Source organism: Cladophialophora bantiana (genome assembly GCF_000835475.1).
Source record: "Cladophialophora bantiana CBS 173.52 unplaced genomic scaffold supercont1.9, whole genome shotgun sequence".
Classification (NCBI taxonomy): Eukaryota; Fungi; Ascomycota; class Eurotiomycetes; order Chaetothyriales; family Herpotrichiellaceae; genus Cladophialophora; species Cladophialophora bantiana.
The window spans coordinates 512,025-529,259 of NW_015971583.1; the positions used below are offsets into that span (position 1 = coordinate 512,025).

Genomic DNA, 17,235 nt, shown 5'->3' on the forward strand with positions numbered 1-17,235 from the left:
TCCAATAACACTACACCATCAGTGGAGGGCAAGTTACTTCACGTTTCTAACAACGAAAGATGGCTGCGGAGGTATGCGCACAGCTCACGGAGTATGGCCGATCAACCACCCCGGCAACCTTTAGGATCAGATATGAGCCCTCGCATGGGCCAATCACCATCAAGCCTGCCAGGTACCAAGCGTATGGGTTTGGAACTTGAATTGCACATTGATTCAGGGAATATCTAGTGGCCTTTATCGGCATTTCCGAAGACTGACGGTAAATCCAATGGCGCAAACCGAACCGTACATTGGCTGTGCGAAAAACAAAATTGATATCTCGGTATTCGGTGTCATTGGTGCGAGCGCCGGGGCTCTTCGTTCCCAAAAGTCGTCAAATCTGCAAGTCACAACCGCCAACATCATCAGGAAATCAAGCATTTTATTTTCAGCTCTGATACAGTATCCAAAATGGGTAGCTACGCTCCCCCGGCCCTGGAGTGCGATCTCTTGATAACGAACGGTATCATTGTAGGCCATCAAATGTCCTTACAAAATACCTCAATACTCATGGTGACTTACAGGTCTCTTCAAGTGACTTGATCTATCCACCGGCATCTGATATAGCCGTGAAGGATGGAAAGATTGTATGCATTGGCGCTCTTCAAGGGCTCTTCTCGGCACAGCGAGTTATCGACGCTGATGGAGCGTACGTAACACCGGGGGGTGTCGATACCCATGTCCACTTAGATCAGCATATCAATGGCGCTTTGGGCGACAACTTTGAGAATGGAACTAGGAGTGCCATCGCTGGTGGCACAACCACCGTGGTAGCGTTCGCTTTCCAGAAAAAGACTGACGAAAGCGTACTGCCCGTTGTCGAAGCCTACCACAAGAAGGTAAGTGTCAATTCTCTGTTCCTTACACATTGTGTTCTGATCTGGGGCCGAAAAAAAAGGCAGCAGGGCTCTCCTACTGCGACTATAGTTTCCACATGATACTGACGAACCCGACCAAATCCATTGTCGAGGAGGAGCTCCCCACTCTTGTGGAACAGGGCATAACCTCTGTAAAGCTATACATGACTTATGACCCTCTGAAGCTGCGTGATCGTCAAATTCTAGACGTCATGCTCGCAACTCGAGCCTTGGGCATGACCACTATGATGCATGCTGAGAACTCGGATATGATCGAGATGATCATCGAACAGCTCTACGAACAGAAGAAGGGCGATCCGTATTATCACGCCGTCTCGCGACCAAAAGTTGCCGAGGACGAAGCGACATATCGTGCCATCTCGCTCGCCCGACTAATGGACACACCCATCCTCCTAGTACACATCTCTTCCGCGATTGCCGCGCGACACATCCGTGATGCGCAGACGAAACTCCTTCCCATCCACGCTGAGACGTGTCCGCAGTACCTATACCTGCTCAAGGACCGCCTGCGTGGCGAGAACTTCGAAGGAGCAAAATTCGTGTGCAGCCCGCCCCTGAGAGACAGTCACGACGATCTCAATGCGCTGTGGGAGGGGATCGCCAATGGGACGTTCACGACAATCTCATCGGATCATTGCCCGTTCTCGTTCCAACATCCTCTGGGTAAACAGCTGGGGCTTAAGGATGGAGTTTCTCGATTCACAGATATCCCCAATGGTCTTCCGGGTGTGGAGACGCGCTGTCCGCTGGTTTTCAAGGGTGTTCAGGACGGCCGGATCAGTATCCAAAAGTACGTCGAAGTCACATCTACCAATCCCGCACGATTATACGGCTTAAGCACCAAGGGTACGTTGGCTGCTGGATATGACGCGGACATTACAATTTGGTATAACGATAGTAAACCTGGCTCGTCATTCAAGCCATTTGACTTGACAAACGAGATGCTGCATCATACGTGCGACTATACGCCATTCGAGGGCGTGCGGTTCGAGAACTGGCCGAGATACACTATTGTGAGAGGTGAGGTGGTCTGGGCTAGGGACGAGGGTGGTGTGGTCGGCGAAAAGAGCCGCGGGAGGTTTGTAAAGAGAGTGGAAAACAACCTGAGGCAGCCGAGGGGCAGGTTCGAGAATGAGTGGATTCCGCAGTACAAAGGAAGGATTCCGGAAAAGGCAATGGAGGTTAAAGGCCAAAAAGTGCTGGCAATGGAGAATAGCTCCTGAGAGTAGAGAATAGACTCTTTATCCCTCAAATATAACTCGCCGCTGGGACTGTGATTTGTCAAGATCACAACCCAACTAAAATCTCCTAGACCGAGCTCACTAAGCGTACAAGCATGGTCGGACCCCAGCACAGCTGCCATCTTTGCGAGAAAAGCGTTTCCCACCTCTTTTCCCAAAAATCATATTCCTGAAGGAAAATTACGTAGGGAAGATTGCTATAAAAAGAGGGGGGGAAATAGAAGACGGAGAGGATGTGCGTCAGAACGGCTGCTGGAGGCACATCACAATCGTTGAGACCTTCGGTAGCAATGACCGACCTTCTACTATGGGCAAGGCTGTGGGAAGGCAGTGGAGGTCTTCGATATAAGACGCGATTGGGGTAGCAATCAGTAGCATAATCCATCAAGTATCTAGCGAGCTTGGCCTCGGTAGTGATTTTCGCTGACAGCAATGCTATGCCATAAATCGTTAGTATGTTGACATTTAGCGAAACTAACGGTCGCTTAACTTGCTGTATCAGACCCTATGCGGACACATTTCCCAATCCACTCACACAATCGTCCTTCCCCCGCATCCTCTAAATAAAAATTCCAAAACAGTCCCAAAATAATAACGAAAAGGTAAAAATGACCGGTCCAGCCTCGGAAGAGGACATTCTCCTGGCAAGGCGTATAATATCCGCCGCTGCGCGCCACGACGTGCCGGCTCTCGAGATCCTTCTCAAACAAGGTTCCGCGAACGCACAGGATGCCACAGCGCCCGTCGCGTCGTCCCCGCTGCACGCCGCGATTGTGGCATCAGGTAAGGCCGAGGATGGTAAAGAGGCGGGCGACGATGCGGTCAGGACGGTGGAGCTGTTGCTCGAGAACGGCGCGATCTGGAACGATTTGAACGGCAAGGATGAGACGCCCGGGTGCATTGCGTTGCGGCTAGGACAGAAGAAGATCTACGACATGATGGTTGATGCCGGTGTGCGTGCCGAACTTCTCTTCTCAAAGATGGAGACCCTTGGGCTAGATGAAGATGAGGATGAGGACGGCGGTGACGACAACGACGAAGAAAATGACGACCACGAAACAGGTGACAAACAGCCGGCACCCAAGAGACGGAAGCTTTCCAACGAAGTCCAAGGGATGCAGCCGGTGTTCGAAGAGAAAGCCCTCGACGACGTCTCGCTAGACAATCGAGCATACTTGAAGAGTCGACTGCGGTACAAGCCCGGAATACTGCTCGACGAAAGCGACAACGCCGTGATGATGGACTGGGAGACGCAGATAATGCAACGGCACGCCGAAACCCTGATACCCAAGGCCGGCCTCAAGGTGATGAACGTGGGCCACGGCATGGGGATAGTCGACACGGCGATCCAGACACACGACCCCGCCGAACACCACATCGTCGAAGCGCATCCGCAAGTGCTCCAGCGACTGCGCCACCAAGGCTGGTACGACAAACCCAACGTCACCATCCACGAAGGGAGATGGCAGGACGTCCTCCCGAAACTAGTCGCGAAGGGCACAGTACAGCTCGACGCGATCTACTACGACACCTTCGCCGAAGACTACAAAGCGCTGAGGGAGTTCTTTTCAGAATACGTCGTCCAGCTCCTCAGCCCCAGGGGACGGTTCGGCTGGTACAACGGGCTCGGCGCGGACCGGCAGATTTGCTACGACGTATACACCAAGGTACGTTATCACGTGCATTGTACATTTTTTGTGACTTCGGATAGGGCGTTGGGAAGAAGAAAAGAACGAAGAGGGGGCTGACAATCGAAATACATATATATAGGTCGCGGAGATCGATCTCTACCAAGCAGGATTCGAAACTGAGTGGGAAGACATCACCGTCCCCGCAGATCTGCATGGAAGCAAGCAGTGGGAGGGCACGAGGCGGCCGTACTGGACGATCGACGTATATCGGTTGCCAGTGAACACGTTCGCCAAGTGAGGCAGCACCCCTTGCGTAGGACAGGCGGAATGGACAAGAGAGTTGGTTCCATACCTGATAAATCTGTCGTGACTGGGTTAGACATTTCGAATGGTAGACCTGTGAATGGACCGCGTTGTATATTCACTGGGGTTTGATAGCCGCATCTGATGAGCGCAAGTTTTCTCCGAGTATACTTATTGACTGAGCCGCGCAGGGGAACAGATGTTTCGAGACAATTGGGTGTGAGTATTACTCGATTTTTGTGTGTGTAAAACAACAGCAAACACATCCGGTACCGCCGGACAGGCTTGTGCAATGAGGAGTAGCCATTCGCGGTCTCCTTCAGAGCTCACTGCCTTGAATAGCTCTCTCTTGCTCCTCCTTTAAGAAGATATTGGCCGAATCTCGATTGCGTGAACCAAATACTCTCACATGATGGACGTCAGGACAAGGTCCACAAGCCTTCACCGACGCTGTCTTGGCTCGTGACTCTAATACACTCCCATCCCTAGCCACCAGTCCTGTCGTCCCTGACCGCGGCGTAGTAACCTAATCTCCCACCATACTATCTCCACGCCCTTGCCACGGACTATGGCAACCGACGGGTAACAACATTGCGCAAATTCCTTACTTCTGGGTCATCTCTCTCCAAATGTCCATGACAAGGCGTGCTTCGTTCTCACGACGAGTCTCAGAATCAACATCGACCTCGGACTTGCCACATTCAAGATATATTAGGAAGAATGCTGCCACCAGCATAGGCTTCCAGACTTCGACCGCCAATTTATGGATCCTGAACAACCGAACCCCTATGCCTTTAGGGGTTTGGAAGACATCTCGGGAATCGAGTCTCGACACAAGATATCCGCCGTCGGTGGCTCGCTCAATCACCATGCACAACGCTGTTATAATGACGCAGACCGCTCCAGTGTTAGTCCCCACGGTGCATTGACTCCAGCACTTTGACGTGAGAAGATAGAACGCAAGATCAGATCAAAGCACCTCATGCCCCAACTTCAAAAGGCTTATTTTTTCCTTGTCGTAAAATGGTTAAGTAGAAGAAACTGACCCTACCATCGAGGACGCCGGGTAAGGTTTGCTTGACGAGTTTGGATAAGTGAGCCAGAACGTGGTTTGTGCCAGGAAGCTATTGAGCAATACATCCGGCTGAGCAGGGATGTCCGGGAGGGATAGCTCACCAGTGGAGAGAGATGCATCGATCATGTTGTACTAGGGATTGCTCAGCCACTTGATAGGAAAGAAGACTTATTCTATCAGCGGATGAGAATCGTCACTATTCACGTCGAATGGGGGTCCCCAAGGTCGATCTCCGTTAATAGCATACGGATCGAAGTTTCGAACAAGAGGCAGAAGGCTCAACGGCGCATCCACTTTGTCGAAGTGCTAGATCGCGGTCGTAGTCATCCATTTATCCACGCCGATGCTGCTGATCCGTAGATAGTGTGAGAGTGACCTTGGTGGCAAAGATTGCAATGACGGGAAAGAAGACAGTGAATGTAGCTCGCCCGTCTCTGTTTCGGCTTTGACGCAGTCACAGAAATCGCGTACCTCTTGTCAAAGTTGCTGGATTGCGGCTTCTTTGGCAAGACCGCCACCACATTTGAGAGGCTTGGGTCTTTAAGGCAGGAGAGAGGATTGGAGGTCTTGGACAAGCGAATTAACATCGTGAACGGCGAGTCTTTGTGCGTCAGAGACCGTTAGTGTCACAAGGAGGCCGTCTCATTGTTTTGGTAAAGGCGGAGCCACAGTGACTTTGCCGTCTGGCGGGAGCGGTTGCAAGACTTAACGCTCCTCAGAATCCATAGCTGTGAATGATTCTCCGTTGCGCCAAACCAGCGCCCACCGCCTAAGACTCCACAAAACGCGCACGAAAGTTTGGTTTGAAGACGATATTTATCATCTGTGTGGATGGACGAGGCTGCTGACCATAGTTCTGTTTTCGATAAGAATTGACGTCATTTTTAGTACGGTAGAGTACACAGACTTCAGTTGTACGGTGGAGGACAAGGACCTCGCTTGTGCATTCTCCCGCCCACAGCTTATGTCAATTCAAGTCTCTTGCTTGACCATGCAAGATCGGTACGCATTGTGCATTTAGGTTTGAAGGAAAGATGAACCGAAATTCTCCCGGAAGTCGACAAAGACTGGGTGCATGGTTCACGTCCAGCCCGAGTCTGCCGAGCACGCAATTCCCATATCAAATCCACAACGGGCACGCAATCGAGGGTTTAAGTCCCCCCTGCACAACACACGGGCAGAGACAGGCTGCGAGGGCTAGCTCATGTCCAGATCATGCCATGGAGCTTGAAGAGACTGACTTGGCACAGGTTTCGATTTTGACAAATGGTGGCATAACTAATCAGGGCGAGTGAGGACACCATGGAGGAGAGAAGCAAACGGCCAACAAGCTTAGCAGGTCAAACTGACTAAGCCTGTGCATGAACCCGAGCGAGTTAAGGATACGACGAGCAGGACAAGATATATTCTCGTCCAATGGCGGCAAAATGGCGGAGCTGAGAATGGTAATAGTCCTGTTCTCACTGGTCCATCCCATCATGCTTGCTGACTGATGCCCGCTTGGTATTTGACATTCCGGGAACGCAATGTGCCTGTTTAGCTTTGAGCCCTGAAGGAAAAACCCCTCAGGATATGGTATATAAGCATGGGGGAACATTCAGAGGAAGACGGAAGAAAGAAGACATTGCAAGTCAAAGACACCGAAGGAGAAACAGAAGCCGCCTTCCTTCGTGAGCCCTGTCTACCCCGAGTCATCGAACAGATCAAAATTCATCCATATTCAACATGCCTCTCTCCACCAATGACAAGACCAATGAGACCGCTGCCACCTTGGTCAAGACATTGCAAGGGGCATTCCACACACCACCAGGCTTCAGACCAGCCCATGCAAGAGGGATTCTCCTCAATGGCACATTCACACCCACCTCGGAAGCGGGGTCTCTAAGCTCAGCACCTCACCTCAACGCCAGTTCAACACCCATCGTCGTGCGCTTCTCAAACTCGACCGGTATTCCCCAAATTCCCGACAATGCCGGCGACGCGAACCCGCGAGGCATCGCCGTGCGTTTCGTCCTGCCCGAGAAGAACGGGCGTCGTCAACACACCGATATCATCGCACACTCGACGCCATTTTTCCCAGTCCGCACGGGCGAAGACTTTCTCGAGCTCCTGGGGGCAATCGGCGCGTCTTCGGCACCGGACGCCCCCAAACCCTCGCCCATTGAAGTATACCTGGGGAAGACGCCCTCGGCGGCAGCATTCGTCGGCGCCCCTAAACCCACGCCGGCGAGCTTCGCGACAGAAAAGTATTTCGGGGTCAATGCATTCAAACTCGTCTCGTCAGACGGCAAGGGCACGTTTGTGCGGTACCGGATCACGCCGGACGCGGGGGAATCGCACCTGACGGACGAGGAAGCGAAGTTGAAAGACCCGGCCTTCTTGCACAACGAGATCCAGACGCGTATCATCGACGGCGGCGCGTCGTTTACCCTGTGGGCCCAAGTAGCCGAGGATGGCGACCCAACCAATGACGCGACGATCCACTGGCCCGAGTCGCGCAAGCTGGTCAAGTTGGGCTCCATTAAGCTTGAGAACGTGGCCGACGACAACGACGAGAAACAGCGCACCATCATCTTCGACCCCGTGCCCCGCGTCGAGGGCGTAGAGGCAAGCGACGACCCCATCATCGACATGAGAGCCAGCGTCTATCTGATCTCTGGCCGCGAGCGGAGAGCAGCTGGGCCTCACCAGTAACTGGCCCGGAAAAGCGGAGAAGGCTGGACCTCGTTATAGGGCATACGTGTACAGGGAGGGCCGGCTGTAATGCGATGCGATGTGAAGAAGGGGGATCCAGACAGACCACATTTCTCGCCCGCCATTGTCGGGCGATACCTGTCTTGACTTGAACTTTTCTCGACAGAGCCCACCCGAGGCAGCCCTATCTCCCTGAATACATATATTTATATTTAACTAACTAACCGCATACATACCTATCTATATAGGCTATGATTAGGTAGTATATCCGCATAATACCCCGGCGGAAATGAAGCAAGTTAAGCCAAATCGAAGCGGAATAAAATAAAGAAAGCATTACGGTTTAAGACGAAATAAGTGTCTTAACATCCCGAAAACCTTGACTTGCGCTCGCTTATGCTGTAGCCCATGCATCCTACGGTAGTCTCTACCGCGCTATACATCCAAGCAAGAAGCAAGCATCCAAGCAAGAAGCAAGCATCCAAGCAAGAAGCAAGCATCCAAGCAAGCAGGCAAAGTAAATTAAAGGCAAAAATAGATTACATTACTCCGTACTCACTCGCTCGCTCACTCGTGTACAGAGAATATCCATTCATTGTCTTCTTTCCAGATTCCTCAAGCAAACTCGGGGGGTGACCCTTGGAGCAGTCTTCTGTATAAATAGCTTTATGGCTCTAGTGCCTCAGGGCTACTCTTCCAAAGCAAGCCCGCCTTATCACTGATCCAATAATAACCACCAAGAATCATCCCATCTTTGTCTCATCTCGTCTCATCTCATTTCATCTCATCTCTTCCATCACTTCGCCGCCATTGAAGCACGGGGCTCACAAAATTCCACCCGTCTTCTCTGCTCCATTATTCCTTCCCAGCAGTGTTGAGGAAAACGGGACAGTCAAATCCGGCCTCCCCCAACTTGTCTCGCTCGGCGGAGTAGACGCAGACATGTTGTGTTTCGCTCAAGGAATACCTCTCGCACAGTCCCGGTCCGCAGTGTTCCTCCCTTCGTTCCTTCAGCGGCACATACGCTCATTCCTTTCCGTTCCTGACCAGCCAGCACTCTGCCCGGAGAGAAAATCACAACCAATTCTGGCCTCGCGTTCTCCTGCCTTCCTTCTCCCCTTTATACATGCCTTTCTTACTGGTCGGGATCCCCATGCCAATCAGACTATTCATCATCATGACGCCGGCCTCGACACTGTCAATGACATTCACGGTGCGTCGTCCGTCCTCATCCCTGACCGCGTCCTTGGCCGCGCGCACCATATCCGTCATGCCTGCGCAGCCCAACAGGATGGTGTCGGCGCCCTTGATGACCAACGCGCGGGCACAGTGTGCAACGCGTTTGGCGACCTCATCCTTCGGGCGGGAGTCAAGCTCGAGCACACCAAGGTGGGTGGCCTCGCTCCCGACGTAGAAATGCGAGAGGCCGTAAGCGGCGATGTCGTCGTCCTGCTTGATCCTGGAGCGTTGCGCCGTGGCGACGATGCCGAACCGTCCACCCAGCATGCGTGCCACGTAGACACCCGCCTCCATGATGCCGATGATGGGCACGTCATAAGACTCCCGTAGAGCGTCGATAAGCGGGTGCTTGCTGAAGCAGGCCACAATCATGCCGTCGTAGTTCTGGACGGTCTCGCCGTTCGAGGCAGCGTGTTTGGCCAGGTCTCGTAGCACCGCTTCCGTGGACATGATGGCATCTGTTGTGGACTCGATGGCCGTGGGTGCCGGGTAAGGGGCGGTGTAGCCTGTCACCTCCACTCCCTGGGGAATGACGGGTCGCAAGGACTGGAGCATAGCCTCGGTCATGGAGCGCGTGGAGTTTGGGTTGATTAGGAGGATCTGATGCGGACGGTTGCGTGGCGGGGAGGTGATGGGTGGCGAGAAGGGCGACTTTGCACTGGTGGGGCGTGTGCTGGGACCACTCCCTCCGCTACCAGTGGGCATTGATGGCATGGATCCGCCCATTGAGCCGGGGCCACCCCCAGGGGCGGAGCGGGAGACTGGGCGGGACGACGACCCGGCATGGCCGCTGTGCTGGGCAAAGAGCGGTTGGATGGATTGCTGGGGTGGTGACGTTGGCATGGGCGGCGCGACGGCGATTGGGTAGTTCTGGCCGATGGTGCTGCTTCGAGAGCGCGAACCTGCTGGCCCATCGGCGAAAGGGTTCGCAGAAGACGTGGCCTGCTCGTTGGTCGGCGACTGGGGTGGGAAGTACTGGCTGGGGAATCGTGCGCTGGCGTAGGTGGCCGACGATGACGATGGCAGAGGCGGTGATTGAGGACCAGGAGCTCCAAAGTTGCCCGGTCCGGCGCCCGATGAGATGCGCTGATAAGACGACATGGCGGGATCGGCCTCGAGCTGCTCGTAGCTGGAGAGAAGAGGCTGTTGCGGCTGAGGAGAGCTAGATCTCGATCCGCCAGGCCGTAGGGAGAGAGGATGAGGATGGTCTTCTTGATGAGGTTGGAGGATAGTGGGAGGTGATTGGGTTTGTTGTCGTTGTAAATCGGCCATGGTTTCGCCCTCTCGTTTTTCTAATTTGTTTTTTTTTCTCCTCCCTCTTCCTTGGTAGGTCCGAAAAGGCGCGAGACTCGACTGCTCGGAATCTGCTAAGCGAGTTTGCCTGTGTTGGTGATGGGCCCCTCGCCTCGTGGGCTTGGGCTCGAGCTTTTGGGGGCTTTGGCTGTGGACTAGGAGCAAGCCTGTTTTATCCTCCGGCACGCCAATGGGAGACCAAGAATGGCGTGCTTGATACGAACGGGCTGGTGGCTGTGTAGCTCCCGGGGGCTGCCTGGAATCTTGGTGTATGTAGGTGTCGGGATATAGGGGGTACAGATTTAGGGAATCCGGGACACGATGAAGGAGAGGAAAAAATGGATGGCGATGAAGGCGATAACAATAATAGACAAAATAAACAACAGAGGTCAACTTAGCTTTTCTCGTCTAACTTCTCGGGTCTCCAGCAAAGCAACAGCTGGGCTGACACGCGTGCGAGTGATTGACCGCGATCAACATGGGGGAGAGCTCAAGCCTCAAACTCAGGGGTGGCAGAATAGCTTAGGTACTCCGTACTCGGTAGACGGGGAGGCTGTCGGACATTCCCAGGCTATATTTGGGTGTCGCTTATCATCGAGGGCAGAAAGGCGTCACCCGCCTGTGGAAACTAGCCCAAGCCAAGTCTCCGACCTTCCAAGGGTGAGTTAGTTAAGACTGGTGCCTGGGTAGGTACACTTTAGGCACTTGGACACCCCAAGGGCATCCCCAAGCGCCCCAGTCTTCCCTATGATACCCCCGTGCCCCTATTTTAAATCTGCTCTATAACTGCCTCACTGCCTGCAGTCCACACACACACACACAACAATGTCCGTCTCTACCAGAATTCACAACAAATCCGGTTCAACCACACCCGTCTGTTCCACAATCCGCCCGTAGTGCTCGGTCCGCCGGTGTCTCTCAAAGGCAAATACCTTCTCCTTCCCGCGCCGGCACATGCCCAGATCAATCTCAGCCACAATGAGCTCGTCGTCCTCGGTCTGTGCCTCGACCACCACCTCGCCGTCACAGTCGACAATGCAGCTGCCTCCGATCAGCGGGTACTTGCCGTCCTCCAGGCCGCACTTGGCCACGTTGATGCTGAAGCAGGCGTTGGCGTAGCTGTTGTACGTGATGCACAGCTTGTTGTGGAACAGAGCCTCTTGCTTGGCCTTGTCCGGGGTCGAGATCTTCTTGTTCGTCCCAATCAGTTCCGGCGCCCAGGCTGTCGTGTTATAGCCACACAGGACTAGCTCGGCGCCTTGCAAGCCGTACGGCCTCCACGCCTCTGGCCAGCGTCGGTCGTTGCAGATGAGCATGCCGATGATGGCGTCGCCCTTGCCCAGGCTGTCGGGCTCGTTGGCCTTTGCGCCCGATTTCTTACTGACGGCATCGGGGATCAAGCCCGGCGCTCGAAATGCTTCAAACCCCAGATTTCCAGGTCGAAAATATCGCTTCTCCAGTTGGTTCGTTGCGTCTTTCCGCTCGTACGGCTCAAACGTGCCCGGAAGGTGAACCTTGCGGTACTTGGAAATAACTTTGTCTGATGCTCCCGAGTAATAGACACAGGTGTTGTAATGGACGTGTTCGACCTCGCTCGACTCGGCAGCGTGTTCGGCATAGCCGAGACACATGTCCATCTTGTACTCTCGCGCTCTGTCAAAGAGAGGCTTCAGGTTCGGCAGCTTCGTCGCATCCCCGTCAACCTCCTGCTCAAAGTACTGTTCCAGCTCCTCTCCCTCTAGGATATGACGAGGGAAGAAGGTCACCGGCGCGATTTCGGGGTACACAATCAATTTGGCATGTTGCTGGTGCGCGTCGTCCATCAACTTGAGCATTCGGCTGATCCCCTCGGACCGCGGCGTATCGACATTGATCGGTCCCAGCTGGGCCCCAGCGACGATGATCTTGCGGCTGGACTCTGCAGTGTGCCCTGCACTGGTGCCCTGGATGGAACCCATGACGGTGCCTTCTCAATTCACTTGTTTGTTTGTTTGTTTGCTTGCTTGCTGGAGTCTCGAGCACTGCCAAGGGATGTGGAGTTGCGACTGAGCGGACCTAAGCAAGTCTGCTACAAGCGTACCAAGTAAGTTATCAAAACCAACTTTGCAAAAACTCAGATCTCTTTCGCTTGGTGTTCCTGCCCCGCGAGCCTGAAGTTGCGTCGGGTCTATTTCCTACATGTATGTTTTTGACTTTCCCTTATACCCCCTCCAGCGCCATCGCCGCTGCGTTATCAAGAACTTCCCCCATCAGTCGCTGTGTACGCTGTTGTCCGTCTTGCAAGAGCCATTGGAAGGACATCCACGCTCTGGTTTACCCACCAGTAGTAAGTCCCTGCGGCCATCAGCGCGCTTCAAATGGGCTGGCGGGCTACGTATCCGGGCTTCAGCACGTCTTGTAAAACACGGATCGCATGTGATGAAAAGGCTGGACGCGGGCGACACATATGACTCTTTCCCCTCGACTATAATTGTTTCTTTCACCCGCCTCCGCATCCTTGGTTTGTGTGTTTCCGCGCACCGGATAGAAATAGATCTCATTCGTCTTTCTTTTTTTTTGGTTAAATTCTCCGGGCGGTTAGACATCATGGCTCTATCCAGCGTTGGCGGCGCATTGGTGTCTGCTATGCTCTCGCACGCATTCCTCGTCACTCTTCTCTTCCCACTCGTTTGGCTCGTCCTGCGCTCCCTCTACCGCATCTCCCCATTGCATCCGCTCTCCCAGGTCCCCGGCCCTCTTCTCCCTCGCATTTCCTCGTTGTGGCTGACCTACCATGCGTGGATCGGCGACGAGGCGTCGGTTGTCGAGGCGCTACACCAGCAATACGGCCCGGTGGTCCGCAATGGGCCGGACAGTGTCGACATCTCTGACGGCTCGGCGTTGGCCACGATATACACCGAACGAGGGGGCTTTGTCAAGCCGGCCTTTTACGAAAACTTTGCGCTCCCGGACGCCACGCAGGTCCATAACTCGATCTTCTCGGAGGTTGACCCTTCCATACGGGCCCCTCGCGCGAAGGCGGTTGCCGTCTTGTTCTCGACCTCGAACCTGCGACAAAGCCAGGACGTCATCTACAAATGCGTAGACAGGTTTGTAGAGCGGCTGGCCGGGGGCAAGAAGGCGAGCCAACAGGGTGGGGAACCGTTGAACGTCCTGAACTTGACGCGAGGACTGGCCGTCGACGCCGTGACGTCGTATCTCTTTGGAACCAGCTACGGCGGACTCAACGAGGGGAAGTCGCAGCGGGAGGACGAGAAAATGGCCGTGCAGCGCGAGCTGGCCGAGCCGATGAGCGCCACCGGCATGGTCGATTCGTTCGTCGCGGTCGGCAGGTTTTGGTACCTGCCAAATTGGGCGTTCAAGATCGTCGAGTCGTTGGACGCATGGTGGAACGCAGACGAGCAAGTGTCGCAGAGCCTGGCCCGGGTGGACGAATTCGTCGCGAGCGTCGTGCGCGATGCGGAAGAAGCTATCAAAGCTTCCACGTCCACCACCACTACTGATGAAAAGACTACCGCCGTCTCGAGCCAGCACCCGTTGACATCGTACCCTGCGCGTCTCCTTCAGGCCGGCTTCACACCGTCCGAGACGCGCGCACAGTGCAAGGACCTCATATTCGCAGGCACCGACAGCACGGGGATGAACCTGGCGACGATCCTGTTCATGCTCGTCCGCCATCCGGAGTGCCACGCTCGGCTGCGTGAAGAAATCCTGGGGCTGACGCACAGGCCCGGGTTCGACGAGCTGCAGTCTCTGCCGTATCTGCGGGGCGTCGTGAAAGAAGGACTGCGCCTGTCCATGGCCAATCCGTCGCGACTGCCGCGCGTGGTGCCAAAGGGAGGCTGGACGTTCAAGCACAACATGTCCAACAACACCGACTATTACTTCCCCGCGGGCACAGAGGTCAGCTGCACGCCATACTCTTTGCACCTGAACGAGCGCGTCTTCCACAACCCGCGCGCCTTCGTGCCCGAGCGCTGGCTCGAGCCCTCGGACGAGATGTTGCGGGACGCCATCCCCTTTGGGCTCGGCAGCCGGCAGTGCATCGCGAGGAACCTGGCCACGGTGGAGCTGTTCTGTGCCGTTGCGCGTGTCGTTGAGGCAAATGTCCTCCAAGGGGCGAGCACCGTCAAGTCGAGCATCGACATTCTCGAGTGGTTCAACAGCAAGGTCGTCGGGGAGCGCATAGATTTGATCTGGGGATAGAGCGCGAGCCCAAGGCAAGACAGGACCGGAGAGGATAGGACAGCACAAGGCCAGGCAAGGCAAAGCAATAGCAGGGACACAAGCTCCAGAGCAGCTAATTAGGGAGTTGACAGCTCGAATGTATCCAATCCTACACAGAGTTTGTGTACCTAGTACTCGTAGTTGCCTCGATATCCATCCCAGCTTTCGGCCGCTAGCCATTTGCTCCAATGTGGTCCGCTCTTCAAACAAGCAAAACCAGGGCCTGAGCAGACTTGCCTGACATATACCTGCCAGCAGACAGCTTAGCGTTTCCAAAGCCAGCCTCTCACTTCTTTTTCAGTCTGGCCGTCATATATTCGTACACCGTCAACTACCCACCGTCATCTCCAGGCGATGAACACCTTCCTCCGTGCTGCTCATCTGGTCTTCTGCTAGGCCGAAGCACGTCTCGACGCCGGTTCATTCGTGACCAAGTCAGAGCCGCTCTTGTCCTTCCTTACAAAGCGACTTCTCAAAACCCACTGTCTTTGGTGCCCTTTCGTCCTTGTCAAGTCCCGCATCGAGATGAGGTAAAGGAATCCGAATCCATCAAACAGCGGTATTGATGCTGCAATGTGATGGAAGTGCACCCGTTCAATGGGCTCGATTGTGCTACGTTAGCGTCGAGAGAACATAAATTCATTCCATGGCCCACCGGACCGTGAGGTCTCGAACCCAGCCCAAAATCATGGTTCACGGGTTCTCTTTGTTAGACGGAAGGATGACTCACCATCCTACTGTTCCGCTAGTCATAATTCAGGTATCAAACCCTTTAACAGGTGTCAGAAAGTCGAGATCACTGTCCGCCCCAATTTTAAGCCCAGCATCTGCCGCATCCTCGCTCTTTCCCGAGAGAATGTTCGTTATGAATCCCCAGGCACTCACTATTTGATCCCCTGGTCTTACAAGCTCATACATTCGGGTGACCCATTCGTCTGAATCGATGATGAATTGCTCGAGCTCTGGAATAGCCGATATGGTATTGTGATGGATGAGGGAGAAAGGTGGCTGAAGAGGGGCAACGACATCGTCAAACGAGGACCACAAGGCGGTATGCCGGGAAAGGTCTTCGGATTGAGAAGAGGAACCTTTTCGGCCTATCCTCTGCCGTATTGCTGCGCTTGAGATCTTGTCCACAAAACTCCCAATCACCTCGATACGCTGATTTGCCGAACCTTTGAGCAGACTCAGTTTACTCAGCTCAGGGATGCCGCCGAGCACAACGAACTGTACAAGATCTGTTTCGCTGGGTGGCTTGCGAGATCGAATTATCGTACCAGCCGAAGGGGCTCGACTTAAAGCGCGAAGATGTTGTCGACAGAGTTCATAGAAATGATAGGCAGGGATGATTCCAGTCCCAGGGTATGTGCGCAGAAGATCTTTGACAGACTGTGAACAAGAAGGGCAGGTTCTGTCGGAGTCGTTATGTCCGGCATTTGCTGACTCGAGCTTTGCATGAATGGGATGCTCTGTGACAAGCATTGTCCGATAACTCTCCAGAAAATGATACATGGTCCACGTTGCTAGATGGAGCCGCCTCACGAGCTTGAATTTGTACGGGTTGAAATTATCACACCGTTTAAACTTGGGAATGACATAAACTTTCATTTGGATCCAATTGGTCATGACTTGCAACATCCTTTGAACTTGGCCTTGTCGTTTTAACATTTGCAGTAAATAGTCGAACGAGTTGCATGGCTGTGGTGGAGGGTACAAAGTATGGAGGTAGTTGTAGAGGTATTCCGCCTTCTCATCGTTCGTACTGCCCTCATAGTCACTTGTCTGCTCGTAGGCATATTGAAGCAGTAGAGATCGCGTGATCGGGCCGGCATGAGACCGCAGATATACGTAGACGGAACGAGACGTTGAACGAAGGCTCAAGAAGTCGGACACGGACAGATAGCAGAGAATCTGAGCCGTGATTTCATCGGGTAATGAGAGGATGGTGTCCCATAATCTTTGCCTGTCCAGTCACACATAAGCATCGCAATCTTCTCAAGTGCCAACCCTCTCTTGATGTACTCACGCGGAGTCGGCGTCGGTCTCGATTCCCTTTGAAAAATGCGACCTCTTGGACCATGAGGAGAGCCTCAGCGACAGGGCCGCAAGACTGGGCCGCCGAGGAGCATACGCTTCGGCGGCTGAGGGTCTTCTCGAGGATTCGCCGCTTGAGCTCCCACTGTCAAAGAAATTGGCCGCGCTCGCACGCCGAAGGACGTTTGTGACGGTCACCATCTTGTGGTTACAAACAAGCCAGTGCTCGGCGCGTTGGCGATAGAGTGGAAGAATCTCAAAAAGGTCGCTGCCGCACAACAAGCCGCCACGAAAGCCGCGAGGGGAAAAGCTGCGAGGGAAAAGGCCGGGAGCGAGCAATGTGATGGTCAGCCTGGTTCGCCGGCTGGGACAGTGCTAGGTGCAGGCAATTAACATGTCAATAACCCCATCCTCCTCGGCCGACCTTCCTTACCTTTTCCTCCATTTAGATCACACAAGAGGCCTGGTTCGTAACAAAAGTCGTTTTCTACTCCTATTTCCTCGCCTCACCTGCAGTGTTGGTTATAGTCTTCCCCCATTCAACATCTGAAGACATGGTCTTGACTATCTACACCCATCTA

General features: G+C 54.0%; 7 protein-coding genes across 7 annotated transcripts; 4 read left to right on the forward strand and 3 right to left on the reverse strand.

Moving 5' to 3' along the window:
- Positions 1–450: 450 nt before the first annotated feature.
- On the forward strand, positions 451–2,140 carry Z519_06480 (dihydropyrimidinase; the record flags this gene model as incomplete). Its single annotated transcript, XM_016764220.1, has 3 exons — positions 451–510; positions 564–878; positions 938–2,140. The coding sequence occupies 3 exons, from the start codon at positions 451–453 to the stop codon at positions 2,138–2,140; spliced, it is 1,578 nt and encodes a 525-aa protein (XP_016619302.1).
- A 626-nt stretch (positions 2,141–2,766) lies between these two features.
- Positions 2,767–4,087, forward strand: Z519_06481 (uncharacterized protein; the record flags this gene model as incomplete). The annotated part of the gene is made up of 2 exons (XM_016764221.1): positions 2,767–3,825; positions 3,929–4,087. The coding sequence occupies 2 exons, from the start codon at positions 2,767–2,769 to the stop codon at positions 4,085–4,087; spliced, it is 1,218 nt and encodes a 405-aa protein (XP_016619303.1).
- Positions 4,088–6,892: 2,805 nt separating this feature from the next.
- On the forward strand, positions 6,893–7,861 carry Z519_06482 (uncharacterized protein; the record flags this gene model as incomplete). Its single annotated transcript, XM_016764222.1, has 1 exon — positions 6,893–7,861. The coding sequence occupies one exon, from the start codon at positions 6,893–6,895 to the stop codon at positions 7,859–7,861; it is 969 nt and encodes a 322-aa protein (XP_016619304.1).
- A 1,074-nt stretch (positions 7,862–8,935) lies between these two features.
- Z519_06483 (uncharacterized protein) lies at positions 8,936–10,372 on the reverse strand (the record flags this gene model as incomplete). Its single annotated transcript, XM_016764223.1, has 1 exon — positions 8,936–10,372. The coding sequence occupies one exon, from the start codon at positions 10,370–10,372 to the stop codon at positions 8,936–8,938; it is 1,437 nt and encodes a 478-aa protein (XP_016619305.1).
- Positions 10,373–11,238: 866 nt separating this feature from the next.
- Positions 11,239–12,351, reverse strand: Z519_06484 (uncharacterized protein; the record flags this gene model as incomplete). The annotated part of the gene is made up of 1 exon (XM_016764224.1): positions 11,239–12,351. The coding sequence occupies one exon, from the start codon at positions 12,349–12,351 to the stop codon at positions 11,239–11,241; it is 1,113 nt and encodes a 370-aa protein (XP_016619306.1).
- Positions 12,352–12,979: 628 nt separating this feature from the next.
- Z519_06485 (uncharacterized protein) lies at positions 12,980–14,599 on the forward strand (the record flags this gene model as incomplete). The annotated part of the gene is made up of 1 exon (XM_016764225.1): positions 12,980–14,599. The coding sequence occupies one exon, from the start codon at positions 12,980–12,982 to the stop codon at positions 14,597–14,599; it is 1,620 nt and encodes a 539-aa protein (XP_016619307.1).
- A 777-nt stretch (positions 14,600–15,376) lies between these two features.
- Positions 15,377–16,855, reverse strand: Z519_06486 (uncharacterized protein; the record flags this gene model as incomplete). The annotated part of the gene is made up of 2 exons (XM_016764226.1): positions 15,377–16,583; positions 16,647–16,855. The coding sequence occupies 2 exons, from the start codon at positions 16,853–16,855 to the stop codon at positions 15,377–15,379; spliced, it is 1,416 nt and encodes a 471-aa protein (XP_016619308.1).
- Positions 16,856–17,235: the final 380 nt, after the last annotated feature.